Source organism: Odontesthes bonariensis, chromosome 16, assembly GCF_027942865.1.
Source record: "Odontesthes bonariensis isolate fOdoBon6 chromosome 16, fOdoBon6.hap1, whole genome shotgun sequence".
NCBI lineage: Eukaryota > Metazoa > Chordata > Actinopteri > Atheriniformes > Atherinopsidae > Odontesthes > Odontesthes bonariensis.
In genome coordinates, this window is record NC_134521.1 from 28,826,076 (window position 1) to 28,843,966 (window position 17,891).

Genomic DNA, 17,891 nt, shown 5'->3' on the forward strand with positions numbered 1-17,891 from the left:
GCTGGAATGGTTTCTGTTGCAGATTCTGTGTTTTTCTCCACATTTTTTTTTACTTTATGTTTTATAAAGCCTCTAAAGCATCCAGTATTTTTTTTTAGGATGGTTTATATATTTTCTATATTTATCCATTCAGTGCATGGAATGTTTTCGTCATCAGTTTCCAGTGTTAGTTTCCTTCTTTCTTTTTTTTCCCTTTTGGTAACAGATGGAGTGAATTGTCTGTCATAGTCAGTTGTCTGGTTGTTATATTGCCTGCTGGCTCCCGTTGTGATGTCACCTGATGAGATATGACACAGATAAATGAAGGTCAGTGTCTTATGTGTGCCCAGTCTGCACAAATTAAAAGCATCGGGGCCACAAGTTCCACCTGCCACACTGACATTAACTTGCCTTTGTCATTGTGACGTTTTGATCTTAAATGTAAATGCAGAAAGCAGCAAAACTATCCTCATATATTCCACCTCATTTGATACATGTCTTCAGACAAAACCAGACATTTTAAGACATCACCTTGGATTTTTAGAGTGAGAGGCACGTGTGCTTAGCATCTGATTAATTAGGATCTTTATTCCTACACTATGTTAATGTTACACTAAGAATATTGCAACAATTTTTTGCTGCAAATAAAAAAAAGACACATATTCCTTGTTATACCTTTACTGTAACAAATGGACATCCAGGATTCAGCGGACTACAAAGTAGTTTGAAGTAGTGAAGTCTTTTAATACATTTTAGTCTTAAATTGATGCATTTAAAGTCTTATGTCAGATGAAATGTTTCTATCTGTGTCTTTTGTTTCAGAGTATCTCAAAATATACACATTTATTTCATGTTTACAAGTACAGGTAATTAAATTGTGATAATGACATAAGGGTTTTTAAAGAACACTTAATAAACATAACTAAAATAATCACATCAGCGTGTTGTCATTGTATCTCTACGGAAAGCAAACTAAATGTCTATCAACTCGTTCATATGAGGCATTTACAAACACGAGCTTAGAAACATGATGACACGACTGATGATCAACGAGTCTGTAATTTTAAGATTGGGGGGGGGTTTCATTTGTGATTCTGTGATGAAATAAAGTCCATCTCCTGCAGAGCACTTGACTGCAACGTGCAGATCCAAGGGTCTGTGTTGACTCAGTCTAAACTTGGTTGGACTTGCATCATTACAGGAGTGATTTACCGTCACACTATACTGCAGTGCTTTTCTGTGTACTGTGAAGATTAAACACTGACGCATTGGACACTGCCATATCAAACAAAGATTGAATATTCACTTTAGTAAAAATTGCCATTACATCAGAATCCTGCAGGTATTCGTAGCAAAATAACCCAATTAGTAATAGATTATCTTACATGATTAGATTACTGATGTATGGAAAAACAAGAAATGGTCTTGTGGTTACTAGTCTGGTGTCAAGCCCCACCAAAGGATCACTGAGTGACTCTGTGGCAAAGAATAAATAAACTGTTGTCATTGTGTTGTGTTGTTTTTCCTTCTCTCTAAAGTTTCCTTTTGGAAACACACTGGATGACAATAAAAACTATCTTATAGATGCAGGGTAGTTGAGTGATGATTCTTATTTTCTCTACTGTAGTGAAGTAGGGTCCTAGAATAGAGTACCACAAATCTGTGTCCAACGAAGACAAAAAGCAGTGTTGGAGGTCCCCATTAACAGTATATCAGAGATATTAGTATTTCTTGAAAAACAACCAGTACATTTCCATCTACAGTTAGGTTTAGCTGTGGTTATAGCTAGACTGGGCCATTTATTTGGCACACTGTCCTTGTCTAAATATACATAAAGTATGTGCGACTCCACTACAACAGGTGATAGGCTGACCCATCACGTGACGGACCAAAACAACTGACAAACACTACAGCTGGCCCTACATGAGTAGCAGCCACAGCAGTGAGATGGACAGCTTAGTTAGCTTTGTATATGTCACACCTCCTGTAGGTTTTACTTTCTTTTTACAAATGACATGTGTTTCCTCTGTTTTTTTTACTGGCTTTCTCAGTTACTTCTGGGTCAGAGACACTGGTGGGAACTGGGTGGCGCCTCAGCCTGTTTGAGTCCTATTGAACATATAAATGCAGGAGAAATTAGACTTCCGACGACATTGTCAGGGTGTGTTATTCCAACTTTAAATATTCAATTTAATTACAATCTTAGTCTGATGAACAAATTCACATTTTTTTAAAAGTTGAATTTCAGTTAGATTGACGAAACACTTCTTTTTTTTTTTTTAAGATAATGTAAATGTACTGGATGCTGATGACTCATCCTGCAGTTGGGGATGCATAAAAATGTTTGTGTCCGGCACAATGTTGTCTCTACTTTTGAATTTCAGTCTGATCAGGCCCCTGGAGCCAGCCAGTCAGTCAGAGTAGTCCTTGGCTTCTCAGGAGGGAATGGCCTCGCTAGCTTGAGTTTTTAGAGTAAATGTGCAAATATGCAGAGACAAATGTAAGAAAGCAAACAGCACGAAAGCATCAGTTTGCCCCATGATTGTTTAATTTTTTCTGAAATAAAAAGAGATGCTTTACAAATGAGGTTAAAATCATAGACTGAATATTAAAGATGGATATAGCCACCCTGAAGTCCCACTCTTTGGTGTGTGCACTTCCATTTTAAAGGTTTGTGTTTGGTCATCTTGGACTTAAAAATCAGACGTAATGAGTGAAGGAAAGATCTAATAACTCACACAAGCTATAAGCTTATCAATCCCAGGGGTCAATTCTAAACTATACCCAGCTTTTTATTTTAATTTCAAATTTCTTAATTTGCAAGATATATAATCACGCGTTACTGAAGAAGACTTGAAACTAGCGATTGAGATTGGGGCATAAACTCAATCAGGTCGACCAGCTGACGAGGAAGTGAAGTCAGAGGATTCGCCCCCTGCTGGTCATTAGAAAGACTACAGGTTTAAGGCACTTGCACATTAGCTTCATTTGTCAAACCTGACGACCATGTCCATCTTTTGCTGTCTATTGATGTGAAAAATAAGCATGAAGTAATTTCAGGAAATAAACCGACAAAAGAAAACAAAAAAAAAAAACGAAACGTCTCATCAGGTGCATAATAAGCAACTTACTGTTTATTTAAAGTCGATACTGTTAGGTGACATGTGAGGGCTTTCTAACATTCTCCACCAGACCAGAGGCCTCCAGTGTGCAAAAGTGACAAAATGCAGTTTTAAAGGGCCGTTGTCAGAAGTCAGTGAGCTGTAAACAGCAAGTCATGGCTTTGTGTACTATTACCATAAACAAACACTTATTATTCGGGGAAGAATTTGTCATTGGTTTAAACTAGAGTTTGCATCCATTGAGATGTACGTTTTCCTTATAACATTGTTATACAGTATATACACAATACAATATAAATTAACTGTCAATAATGTTTATACATGCTTAGATATATTTCTGAAAAACAAATAATTAAAGCTTTATACATACAGTAAGGCATAGAATATATACAGAACTAACCTAAAGGTATTAGTATCAAACATTGGTCAAATATTCACACAGCAACAAAACAAAGAATTCAAAACTGTTTATAGTATATACAAAAATACTTATGCAAACTCCCCTAAGAATATCTCAATAGAAAAAATAATGGGAATCTTGTCAGGAGGACATCACATTACATTTAAAACATGCATTTGCCGCACAGAATTTTAAGTCCAGCGGTGGGTCTACATGTTTTGTTGCTTTTAGGGGGTAAGTGTGAATCACTAAGAAAAAGTAGTTCTTGGTGAAGGGATACTTGGTCTACTACTCATTGGTCCTCATTGTGTGGTCCTCCCCAGAGGGGGGGCTACAGTACAGTCCTGTGATCTCATATAAACCTGTGAGCTCTCTGTCTATCATAGTACCAGTACTCGCTACACTTTGGACTCACTTTCTAAGTTGGCAATGTCCCCGTTCCTCTCAGTCTGCTGGGTCTTCCCCTCGTTGTCTACGTTGGTTTTTGTCTCCTGGCTCTCCTGCTCAGACTCTGGCAGCCCCTGCTGGCTTAGCTTACTGGCCAGCGACCAGGTCAGGGGCAAGCGGGCCCGGTTGGTCATGTCGGCAAGCTCTTTGGCACTGCAGGCGGGTGTGTCAGTTTCGTAGATTTCGTGGAAGCTGTTGTAGTCCACCTCGTAGAAGCCGTCCTCCAGCGTCAGGACGGGCGTGAAGCGGTACCCCCATTTGATCTCACTGCTGACATAGGAGCTCCTGGCCTGGCATGTCATACCTGGAGACAACATGAAGGATTACAAGTTGTAGAATAGGTCTACTCTGATCCATGCTCTTGGTTACAAACGATTTTTCTGGGGAGTGGGAGCATAGGTCTATTGTGCATAGGTGTACAATCAAGTATCTCTGGCAATGGTCTTGTGACACAAACTGGTCAAAATTTTAAGACTGCTCCTTCCTGTCACATGTTTGTTACAGCCTTCTTGCCCCACACAGCCCTATTCATTCTTATTATCTGTCCCAGCCGCCCACCTTCCTTTCTCTCTCTGTTCTCTATCATTTCCTGCAGAATCCCTCGGGTTTCTATGAGCTTGGAAGCCACCTTGTCCCACCATTCCCCATCTTCTAGTTGCATTTAATCTTCAACAAACATTTCATCTGCACTGATTTAGTAGCTTTTTACAGATTTGACACTTGTTTCATCACATCCATGCTATTGTTGTCGGTTTTCATCCGTCCCTTTCAGAACACAGTTACCCCAACACCTAACTTCAGCTCCTCCAAGAGAACTGAATTAATCCGACCCCACTGTTGACATAACGGCAGGATATAAGGCAGCCAGATTTAAAGCCATATCACTACATTCCTGCCCTCTGTAGCGTTACCGGGTATTTATATACGTATTAAATATAAGGATTTATGAGATGTTCTTACAGTCTCAAATAAACCTTACCTCGAATTCAGGGCACCACCTACCTAGGTTTTTAACTTAATTTAAGTCACAGTCAGGTAGGAAAACTGTTCGAAATCTTACGATCCTGGTGTTAAATTAATCTTTCAATTAATATACAATTAATATTCAGTCTCATATCTCGCTACTTTCGTGAAGTTCTCGTTTGGTTGGACAGACATTACGTAAAGAAAGCATACGACACAATCTGTGATTATAACATATATATAGATATATGAGCTGTTTATTACAATGATATGATCTTAGACATGAACCTTTAAACAAACAGGAGATGCATTGAATATGGGTGATTATATAAAACACTTAGTGAATATAAAATAAAATATGGGGAATGGGGAGATACTGGATTTATTCAAATAGTTTGGGTTGGCTGACTATTTGAAGCTAAATACTGACATTTCGGATTAATTTATCATTCTGTGAAAGCCTCGAGACATCCATCAAACCCACTTTAAGGTGAAAACGGGTCGGTCTTACTGTGCTGAAGTTCTGTTTAGTCGGTTCGGAACACGGCAGCGGCCACGCGGGGTCCGAGGGGATTTCTCTTCCGCTCTCGGGGCCTTCCTGGCTGTGGTGTCTGACTTTAGCGGACTTCTCAGTTGCTTCTTTCACCGGGAAACCGAAACGATGGTGCCGAGGACTGTGGTTAGATGATTGAATCTTGTGAGTGTCAGTGGGTCCGTTGCTTCTCTGATGAAGTGAACTTAAGTTCACAGAAGATTAAAAAAAAGGTTGCTTGGAGTTGGCTTTCTTGGTAGGAAAAGGTGATGATGGCGTGAAACAGCGGAGGTTAGGACGTGCGACGTAGAAGGACGTGGATGGCGAGGGACGAACAAAAACACGTAAAACGTGCATCTTCAGAGTATTTCAATCTGTTTCTTTGTTCGGGTCTTTCTTTCTCGTCTCCGGGGTCTCACTGGGTTCTGGAGGGTCTCCTCCGGTCGTCCGCTGCATCGTTATCCACACGTCCTTCCGTTCTCTCCTGAGATTATGGGAAAACTCCCAAACTCTGGTGAGCTCTTCTCTTCTGCTTAAACCATCTCCAAAACTCTCTGAGCAGCTGTTCTCTGCTCAAATCTCCTTCTGAAACTCTGGGTTGGAACCCTTCTGGAACAAGAGGCAAGAAGCAAGAGAGCAGACGCCTGAAGCGAGCCAGCAAACGAGAGAACTAGAGAGAGCACTAGAGAGAGACAGAGAGCCAGAGAGAGTGTGTTTTCCGCGGGTTCCGGGTTTTGACTCTCGGAGGCGGGGCTTACACTACTTTTTCAGCCAATGACATGCTTGAACTGTGTGCATGTCTGTGTAAGGTGATCTGTGCTATATGGGGATTTCTGGATTTAGACAAAGAAAACTCTTATTTCTCCATTACTCCCATCTCATAGAACATTTGTCTCGGTGATTCTGAAAACACCACATCTTGTTAAGATATGCAGATTAAAGATATAACATAGACTTGTAATATAAAGACATCAAAATAACACACATGATAAAGACAATTATGACTTTCAAAATTCAGATGAATATCTATGAAATCGTGACATATGAATAGTGAACCACACAATGCTAATTTTCTGTGTTAACAATGGGGACACCAAACAAATACCAAATAGATACCGAAGGGACATCGTTAGAAGTTAATAGCTGCATATATCTTGCCCATTTTACTGAGTCCTCTGGGATTTAAATGTTCAACTAATCAACACTGCAGACCACTAGGGGGCAATGTGGTTCCATCAGGCAGGTTGGGCATTTTCCAACAAGTTTGTTTCTTCGTCAATATTTAAGCCAGAATCGTACAAATTGTCTCTATATGCGTCTTGTGATCAAGCTGGAAACCTGAAAGAAATTGTATACGGTTATCAAACACATTTAATATAGTTTTAAGATTCGACTAAAAGTGAGTCTTATGAAGTCTTCTCAGTTCGTATGTAGCCATCTGGTCTCTTTCTCTGGGGGAGAGGGTGTTAACATGTCAATTCGATTCATGGTGAAGATAAGATAGTGAGGTCTCCAACATCTCCAACAGAAAGGTTCTTTGTTTGTTAGAGTCTATCCCAATTTTTATTGCAAGTGTCTGTTGCTTATTTTTTTTTCACTCCCAAAAAGCTTTTAAGAGGGCAGAAGGTGAACGTAAATTAGGCAGTTTCTGTCTCTTTTTCCTTTGTGGAAAGAAAATGAAGATCTGGTTTATATCCACATACGTAAACATCCCCCACAGGAATGTTGGTTTTGTCAAAGTTTGAAAAACTCTTAATCCACACGGCACTGTGACTGCTACACCTCGCAGGCAGAACAATCATGGTTAGGTGGAAATAATTCCACAAAATGGTCACTGATGGTGTTCTATTTTCCACTTATAACCATGACAGCAGTTTCTCTAATGACAGTAATGTTGGTGGATTACCTGACTATTACATGGATTGCCATGAAATTTGTGCTGCCATTTGGCTGAATTGTGACATATTATCCTCAGATTAGACTTTTCATCTCACACCATCATCAGGTCAAAACCTCTTTTTGCCTGCGGCATCCACACAGACGTAACGTTTGGGTTTGATACCAACATCTGAATATTATAGTATAAATGATGAAACGATACTGCTGACATTGCTCTGACAAATGATCATAATTTCATCTCCATTAGCCTGAGCTGTACTTTGAGATTTACTGCTCCAGTGCAAGCTTCAAACAGCTGTAGGAATAAGAGGTGTTGCAATCTTTAAGGACTGATTACAACAATGAATTAGATAATTAAACATCAATATCATGTTATTGTTTCAATAATCAATTTCATCTAAAGTTGTGTTGACAGAGGATAGACGTTGTGGGTCTTATGTTCATCAGTTTATCAGTTTGCTTATTTACTGTCTTTAAAGGGAGAGTATTCTTTTTCACACTTTTGCACAGTTGTGGTAGCAAACTGCTTCACAAACTGATATTTTAGATGTGATTTGTTTGCCAAAAACAGGCTAAACATAATGATTGGACTTATTGCTTGTTGTGTGACTGCTTAGAGCAAGTCAAAAAGTGGATGAACCAAAATTTCCTTCAGTTAAATCAAGAAAAAATTGAGGTCATTGTGTTTGGCAACAAAGAGAAGAGGTTTGCTGTCAGTAAACATCTTGAGTCACTGTCTCTAGACACTAAAGACCAAGTCCGGAACCTCGGCGTGCTGATATACTCAGACCTGACCTTCAACAATCATATCAAATCAGTCACCAAATCAGCCTTTTATCAACTTAAGAACATATCCAGAATTAAAGGTTTCATGTCCCAAACAGATCAGGAGAAGCTGATTCATGCTTTAATCTCCAGCAGACTTGACTACTGTAACGGTCTTCTGACTGGACTCCCCCAAAAGAGTCTCAAACAGCTGCAGCTCATTCAGAACGCTGCAGCCCGAGTTTTAACCAGAACAAAGAGATCACATCACATCACCCCAGTTCTCAAGTCTTTACATCGGCTCCCGGTCAGATACAGAATAGATTTTAAAGTTCTGCTACTCATCTACAAATCACGGAATGGTTTAGGTCCAGAATACATGAATGACATGCTAGCTAGCATAGATCTCAGAGCTCTACCCAGTAGAGCTCTGAGATCGACTACAGGTCAGATAGTGGAGCCCAGAGTTCAAACTGGACACGGTGAGGCAGCTTTTAGCTGTTATGCTGCACACAACTGGAACAAACTACCAGCAGAACTGAAATCAGCCCCAACTGTAAGCACTTTTAAATCCAGGTTAAAAACATTTCTCTTTCGGTGTGCTTATAGTTGAGTTTATATTTTTCTTTTTCCCCTCTTCTTTGACTGCTTTTAACTGTGTTTTAATTTTTATTCTATTTTTTTATTCTCTTTAAATTGCTTGTTTTTATGCTGCTTTACGCTGTTCTTTTAAATGCCTTGTCTTTATGTAAAAGCACATTGAGTTGCCTGTGGTATGAAATGCGCTATATAAATAAAGATGCCTTGCCTTGCCTTGTTGTTGTGCTGTCTTTTTATTCCTTTTTAATTATGTTCTTTCAGATGTGGTTGCTGGTTGGTTGGAGCGAGCTGATTTGATTGACCTGATTGCATGGTGAAAGAGAGTCAGAATTTGGGAAGCATCGCAGAGTAAAGAACATTAATCTGTGTAATAGTGCAAGAGCTTTTAGGGAAAGTCTGAAGTTTTAATCAAGTTTGTTAGACAAGTGAAGTAGTAAGAAATGCACAGCTGATAAAGGGACGAGGAGACAAAGCAGGTGAAGCTGATGCTGAAATGCAGTGATCCCCACTGGTGGGAAATGCCGGCCATGGTCTCGACAAACTGGCACGACTGCTCAAATATGTAGAAAAGATTCAAAGCCTCTGAGAGATGTGGAGTCATCAATATTGCATAGCCTGCTGGCCAAATGGTGTTGAAGAAAATAGAATGTCCAGCAGAACACCAAGTGATCTAAAAACAAGGATGGCGTGAACGTCAAAATCCAAATCACTGCATTGCCTGAAGAATCTCCCTCTCCAACACTGCATTCTGTGGATGACAACAGAGGAGACAGGAGTCGTTCTTCCAGGAATGGAGGGGAAATTCCACCCATGTTCTACCTCTCTGTGTGAGCAAGCTGTCATGCATATTTTAGCATTTAGGTCAAAGCAGTCTCGTGTTCAAGTACAGTTTCACCGAATTATAGGCAAGGCAAGGCAAGGCATCTTTATTTATATAGCGCATTTCATACCACAGGCAACTCAATGTGCTTTACATAAAGACAAGGCATTTAAAAGAACAGCATATCTGAACAGCATAATCTGATCGAGTGGCTATGACATGTGGAGTTCCTCAGGGGTCAGTTCTTGGACCCCTTCTGTTCACTCTATACATGCTGCCTCTGGGTCAAATTCTGAAGAACTCTAAAGTCAACTACCACAGCTATGCAGATGACACACAGATATATCTCGCACTGTCTCCAGATGACTGCAGTCCTATAAAGTCATTGTGCGACTGCTCAGAGAAAGTCAAAAAGTGGATGAACCAAAATTTCTTTCAGTTAAATCAAGAAAAAACTGAGGTCATTGTGTTTGGCAACAAAGAGAAGAGGTTTGCTGTCAGTAAACATCTTGAGTCACTGTCTCTAGAAACTAAAGACCAAGTCCGGAACCTCGGCGTGCTGATAGACTCAGACCTGACCTTCAACAATCATATCAAATCAGTCACCAAATCAGCCTTTTATCAACTTAAGAACATATCCAGAATTAAAGGTTTCATGTCCCAAACAAATCAGGAGAAGCTGATTCATGCTTTCATCTCCAACAGACTTGACTACTGTAACGGTCTTCTGACTGGACTCCCCCAAAAGAGTCTCAAACAGCTGCAGCTCATTCAGAACGCTGCAGCCCGAGTTTTAACCAGAACAAAGAGATCACATCACATCACCCCAGTTCTCAAGTCTTTACATTGGCTCCCGGTCAGATACAGAATAGATTTTAAAGTTCTGCTACTCGTCTACAAATCACAGAATGGTTTAGGTCCAGAATACATGAATGACATGCTAGCAGAGTATAAACCCAGTAGAGCTCTGAGATCGACTGACTCAGGTCAGATAGTGGAGCCCAGAGTTCAAACTGGACCCGGTGAAGCAGCTTTTAGCTGTTATGCTGCACACAACTGGAACAAACTACCAGCAGAACTGAAATCAGCCCCAACTGTAAGCAATTTTAAATCCAGGTTAAAAACATTTCTCTTTCGGTGTGCTTATGGTTGAGTTTATATTTTTCTTTTTCCCCTCTTCTTTGATTGCTTTAATTTTTATTCTATTTTTCTCTTTCTTTAAATTGCTTGTTTTTATGCTGCTTTATGCTGTTCTTTTAAATGCCTTGTCTTTATGTAAAGCACATTGAGTTGCCTGTGGTATGAAATGCGCTATATAAATAAAGATGCCTTGCCTTGCCATAAAGCAGCAATTTAAAGAGAAAAAAAATAGAATAAAAATTAAAAACACAGTTAAAAGCAATCAAAGAAGAGGGGAAAAAGAAAGATATAAACTCAACCATACGCACACCGAAAGAGAAATGTTTTTAACCTGGATTTAAAAGTGCTTACAGTTGGGGCTGATTTCAGTTCTGCTGGTAGTTTGTTCCAGTTGTGTGCAGCATAACAGCTAAAAGCTGCCTCACCGTGTCCAGTTTGAACTCTGGGCTTCACTATCTGACCTGAGTCAGCAGATCTCAGAGCTCTGCTGGGTTTATACTCTGCTAGCATGTCATTCATGTATACTGGACCTAAACCATTCCGTGATTTGTATACGAGTAGCAGAACTTTAAAATCTATTCTGTATCTGACCGGGAGCCAATGTAAAGACTTGAGAACTGGGGTGATGTGATGTGATCTCTTTGTTCTGGTTAAAACTCGAGCTGCAGCGTTCTGAATGAGCTGCAGCTGTTTGAGACTCTTTTGGGGGAGTCCAGTCAGAAGACCGTTACAGTAGTCAAGTCTGCTGGAGATTAAAGCATGAATCAGCTTCTCCTGATCTGTTTGGGACATGAAACCCTTAATTCTGGATATGTTCTTAAGTTGATAAAAGGCTGATTTGGAGACTGATTTGATATGATTGTTGAAGGTCAGGTCTGAGTCTATCAGCACGCCGAGGTTCCGGACTTGGTCTTTAGTTTCGAGAGACAGTGACTCAAGATGTTTACTGACAGCAAACCTCTTCTCTTTGTTGCCAAACACAATGACCTCAGTTTTTTCTTGATTTAACTGAAGGAAATTTTGGTTCATCCACTTTTTGACTTGCTCTGAGCAGTTGCACAATGACTCTATAGGACTGCAGTCATCTGGAGACAGTGCGAGATATATCTGTGTGTCATCTGCATAGCTGTGGTAGTTGACTTTAGAGTTCTTCAGAATTTGACCCAGAGGCAGCATGTATAGAGTGAACAGAAGGGGTCCAAGAACTGACCCCTGAGGAGACAGGGGTCAGTTATTATACACACAACACAGAGAATGATAACAAATATAAGGTTAGTTTTCAGATATGCTAACCAAAGAAGTATGCCTTAAAACAATATTCAGGAGCTTCTATTAACCACTAAGTGTCTTTGAAGATGGACCCTGGAAATAGGTCCTGCTATGCTGATTTGGCTTTCCTCTTGGGAGCTATTATTCTGATATGCCACACATATCCTGGGAGAACATGCAAACTCTACAACAAAAAGGCCCCAGCTGGAATTCTACTTCTACTAACCGAGAGTGTTCTGACTGCAATCTACTGCAGGTAAGACACTGGCTACCCAAAGCACTCAAGCCCACTTCAAAAACGATGAAATATCCATGATACTCTGTTCTTAACCGCCGAATCAAAAGCCAACTTCATCATCATCAAACGCTACCTAGACACTGAGGGTTCTTAAACCCTCAGTTAGTTAAACAAGTGATGTGTCTCAATGTTTTTCATGCATTAAGTTTCCAACTTTGCCTGTAAATTTCAAGAAGTAAAATTAAATACTAGGCCTCCATTTGAGAATTGAATACAGATGGAAAGTTTTGAACATGATGAATTTGTCAATCAAAACACAGTTTCTTTGCTCTGAGATTTGAACACATTTCCTTCACAGTATTCAGGCAGCATTTACTTGATAGTTTGACATTAATCAGGCTCAGCTATCTGCAGCAAACAGAGTCCTCTGTGAGGCTTCACCAGCTGCTTCAAAACATGCCACTCAGCCATTGTAACAGTTTCATTTTATTACATTCAAACTGTCAGTGGGACAAACAGCTACCCACCTGTGTCTAACACGCATCGGGCATCTGAAGGACATTTCCTCTCATCTCAAAATATTTATTTTTACATGCTAATTTTCCTTGCTGCTGTATGTCTAAAACACGTGTCCTGTTGGTCATCCAGATGTTGTGGTTGTGTATCTCCTTGCTGTGCAGCTATCCCTTGCAGATTCCCCCAGACATTTATTTATTCTATATCTGTCTTACATGAATGTTTCAGTGTATCTTGCTAATCACGAAGCCTGTCTCATTCTGTCTGTGAGGATAAAAGTGAGTACCATCTGAATGGGATTTACTGTACATAAACTTAGATTTGTCTGTATTGCCAATTTGTGTGCTCAATCGGTACAAAAATATCTACAAAATATCATGACTTATTGCTGTTGACACATGATTGAACACAAATGCAGTGGCTGCATATCTGATGTTATTTTCAAATTTATTGTCGACTTCTTCTAAACAGGCTTGAGTTTGTGTCACACACTTTGGAATGTGTCCAAATCTCAAAAATCTTAAAATGATCTGACAAACGTTGCAAATGTGACGCCAGATGAGACAGGAACAAAGATTAGCACGGTAAACAGTTCTGGCTCGTCAGTGTACGATAAACTCAACTCAGGAGAGGCTTCTTTAGGGGTCTGTGATGGTTTGGTCTCAGAGTGAAGTCCTTTGTGAATTTCTTCGATGTCAGCCAACAAATGTTCTGTTACAGCTGAAGTTTGTTTTACCTGTGACAGCAGCAGCGGAGGACTTAATTGTTACTACATCTGGAGAAGATCGTGAATCGTGGGAAGATTAAACTATTTACATGAGCACAATTAGGTGAAGAAGAACACTAAGCAGTGATGACAGCAGCACTTTGAGCTAACTGCTGACACCAAATGTGATGTTGAACAGTTGTGTAAAATGCTATTGATTGAGCAGACATCTTTTCTTGGAGCAGGGGGTTCAAGTTCTGGTTTCAGATTTCTTTCTAAGTGCTCTTAATGTGCTCTCTCTGGAAGTCAATGTCTTGTGAAAAGATGGAACACTTTTCTATAAAGCCATAATGTGTAATATTTCACGTTGTCTATTAACAAATTTGAGTCTTATCATTCACAAGTATTACCTCAATCGTTATTAATTACCTCCATCACAAAAGTGCAGTGTTCTTATATTCTTTATATTCAGCATGCGAATGTACATAAGAGTGTTACACCCCAATGGATGTCGCCATGTTTCTCCGCCATTTTTAAACTACGGGATTTGTAGAAGGACATGTCATCAGCTTCGCATTTTCCGTTTACACATTGGAAACGGAAAATGCGAAGCTGATGACATGTCCTTCTACAAATCCCGTAGTTTTAAAATGGCGGAGCGACATGGAGACATTCATTGTCCGTGAAATATTACACATTATAGCTTTTCTATAAAAGGAAATGTTTTGTGTTACATTGCCTCAGAAAGGGATGTACTTCCTTTGCTGTTTATTTTAAAGGATGATGTTCATTTACAATGAGAAAAGGTCAGTACATCAGTATATTGATATTTTTTTAACTTTTGAGGCTGCTTTTTCTCTTTTTAGATATTCATGCATAAATCTGCTACTTAGCGGAGAACTTTGCTGAGGCGAAGTGGCTGAAGCTGAGCTGCTGTTTATTTTGTACAAGACAGTGATTGTTTTGTATCGATTCTTTTATTGTTAGTCTTGTAAGTAATATCTATGTCTTTTTTAAAGTTATTATAGATAGTATAGTCTCTGTTTTTGCAAGGACATTTTTTATTGGATGAATGCCGATTTTTTTTTTTTGTACAAAAGCAACCCTGAATATGTTGTTTCTTTATTTCTGCTGTTGCTGTTGCTGCTGCTGGTGGAGATAAAGTGCTCACATTCAATCCAGAGGGGCGCAGCCCTTATCTTTCACACAACACAAAGGAGAATTAAACGGACTACATTAGGACCAGGCACGTTGTCTCTGCATCCATGAACCATTTGGGACTCTGCTATTCATACCTAATTTTGGGTCAGCAGGGCCGAGCATAATAATAAGTTCATAGTACACTGTAGGGATGTGGGTAACAAAAAATTTTGCAGTCTTTCCTCAAACGAAGTGTCCATCTTTCTCTGCTCCTTGTCTTCTTTATCTGAACTGGGGTTTTTCTGTGAATGGAGATTAATGCAGGTGCATTTGTAATCTGCGTGCTTAGTCCACACAGTTACAAATATTTGGGCTGCATGTGCTGTAATACAGAGGGACTTGGTCCCTAAAATTTACGTCACACAGCTTCACGTGCAAGCCGATGCAAAACATGAATTGGCTTGACATGCTGACATTGACAAAGTATTCAGGGCTGCGACTGAAGTTATCTAGGTTCTAGAGTAACCTGGAATATTTCCACACGTTAGAACACAAGCAGTGAAACCACTGTTTACTTCATGTGTGAGAAATGAACTACAGATAAAGTTTGAATTCCATTCTTTGGACAATCTTTAGTGTGCATGTGTGCAAATGACTGAGGATTAATTTTCTGGGCACCGTGTCTGTACACAATTATCTTTGAGATCCATTCAGAAGTTAGCATTTCATTCAGTTTTAAGAGGTGCCACAAACCAAATAATCTTGCAAAAGAATCTGTCACAGATGAAAAATACAGGCGGCGGAGGTCTAATAACAGGGGAGTAGGGTTAAAGCAGCCAGAAGAACCCACTGTGCATCCAAGAGTGCAATAGACCCTCACAGATTTTATGTAAATGTTTTTTGTACAATAAATCCAACTTATGAAGGTGAGTGGAAGCAGGGACTGTCTCACAAGATGGCAAACCCAGAGTCAGTTTGATGTATGACATTACTGTACATTGGAAAATCATGCTGGTTCCAGTTCAGCATTCTAAACTTTATCATTGTAATAATTGTAAATCTGGCAGCAATGTTGGAGAGAAAAATTATGAAATGACTGACCAACGGGCCTTGTATCCCTTGAGCCAGGCAGTTAACATAGATAAAAATATTTTTACTTCTGCGTGTGATGGCATTGTGTGTCGAATTGACAGAAATGAATTAACAAGATATTAAAAACACAGTTTAAAGAGATTGCTCATGTACTGTAATAATAAAGCGCTCTGAAAAAGAAGCAGCTTCTGTAAGAATTCAACACAATAATCACGTATTTTCTAAAAATATATGGTAAAATACATGTGCTGGGGATTTAATCCAATGAACAATTACTGTACAGAATTTTGTAATTAGTTCCTAATGACAACACAAATTAACCCAATTGTGAGTGCTCACCTGTGGCCTCCACCATCCCCTCCAGGATGACAACAATTTCCAGATCCTCCTTGGCCAGGTGGGCCTGTGAGACCTCCCAGAAAGGGCTTTGCTGGTTTATCTCATGGCAGATGATGAGTGGTGACACTAGGAAGAGTCTGTCATCTCCGGTGCTGTAACCCACGTTCATGTCCGTCTGGTTCAAAGGGATGAACTCCCCCTCCTTGGTCTGCTTAGACTTGATAAGTTTGGCTCTGATTGAAGCCTCAACGATGTGCGAGTTTCGGAGGTCTCCGACTCTGAACATCAGGCACAGACGTCCGTCTCTCATTGAGATGACTGCATGTGTGGAAAACACTAGTGTCTCAGCTCGCTTCTTGGGCTGCGAGATCTTAACAAACATGCAACCCACCATAAAGGCATTCACGATAGATCCCAGCACTGACTGAATTAAAAGCAGAAGTATCCCCTCGGGGCATTTGTCCGTGATGACTCTATATCCATAACCAATGGTGGTCTCTGTCTCAATGGAGAACAGAAAAGCTGCTACAAACCCATTGAGGTTGTTGACACATGGAGTCCACTGGTCATCTGCTAAATGGTCCAGGTCACCCCGGATGTAAGCAATAAGCCACCACATGAAGCCAAAGAAGAGCCATGTTACTGTGTACACTAACACGAAGATGAAGAGATTAAACCCCCATTTGAGATCCACCAGCGTGGTGAAAATGTCTGTCAGATAGCGGTATCGCTCTTGCACGTTCCCGTGATGGACGTTACACTTGCCATCTTTCCGGACGTACCGCTGGATCTTCTTTGCTCGGTCCATTTTTGCCAGCTCTTTAGGCAGGTCCTCTCGGGCCTGCTTTGGCAACTTGGGCTTCCTAATGATGGTCGGGCTCTCCACATCATGCTCCATGGGGTTTCTCGGTGGATTCAAGCCTATAAGAGGGGAGACATGACAGAATGGAACCAGAGTTGTATGACTGATTTTTTTACACCGAAACATTTCATATCACAGGTTCATATCATAATGTGCATTCCGTAAGACATGCTCTGTTTCATTTAGGATTTTACGGTTGGTTTTGTAAAGTCATTTGTCAAAGCAGCATGAAAGCATCCATTTTTTCAGCCTCTTCTCAAAACTGCCAAACCGGCAAAGTCATTCTTTTATAGTTGCTAAGTCATCTGAAAAAATCAGTAGAAATCCAGATCAAAGATTACAGCTGTGCTTTATCAATAACCTTCCAAATGTGTCATCACAAAGGTTAGAATGCAGTGTAAGTCATAAATTTCTCTGTATGTCATCAGACAACTGATTAACAAAACCCTCCCTCCAGAAAAAAACTACATATTCACATATTACATATTCACCAGCACTCATTCCCATGTTGCTGTTCTGCTAAAACTATTATTTTCTAATATTAACACCAGAGCGACAAATGTCACAAGCTCAGCTGTTTTTCTAAAATGAGCTTTTTCTGACCTGCCGTCATTCAGAGACCCCCACGAACACCATAACCAAAGTGAAAGTTGCTACTTGCCTCATATGCTCTGCAATAATCTTCTATATCTGGCTGAAAAGAGCTGGAAATCATTTTTCTGGATTTTGATTTTTTTCTCTAAAAGTAATTATTTTCCACTGACACCAAATTCACACAAATGCAATGTGTGAATGCTGGATGGTGGATGTGTCTACTGTTTAGACTTGTAGTCACAATCAGTTAAAAGAATAGTCACTGTTTGTGTGCAAACAAATTTAATTGGCTGATGCCTGAGCTTTTTAAGGCTAGAAAAGCAAAGCAATGAACCCACAATTTAAACTCTCATGACGTCACCCAATCAAAATGAATGAGGAGGCAAACCGTTGCAGTATGAAACATGAGCTTGTAATTATGCCATTGAGCTAGGAAGGGTTTCTGTTCGTTGTCATTTGCTGCCGCTT

At 39.9% G+C, this 17,891-nt stretch overlaps 1 protein-coding gene across 1 annotated transcript in view; it reads right to left on the bottom strand.

The window, feature by feature from the left end:
* Positions 1–715: 715 nt before the first annotated feature.
* Positions 716–17,891, bottom strand: part of kcnj6 (potassium inwardly rectifying channel subfamily J member 6) — a 28,960-nt gene continuing 11,784 nt past the window's right edge. The window contains exons 2-3 of the mRNA XM_075486859.1: positions 15,968–16,888; positions 716–4,252 (exon numbers count right to left, since the gene is read on the bottom strand). Of these exons, the coding sequence (XP_075342974.1) occupies positions 3,900–4,252; positions 15,968–16,865 (1,251 nt within the window). The 5' untranslated portion in view covers positions 16,866–16,888 and the 3' untranslated portion in view covers positions 716–3,899. The remainder of the gene's footprint in view (positions 4,253–15,967; positions 16,889–17,891) is intronic.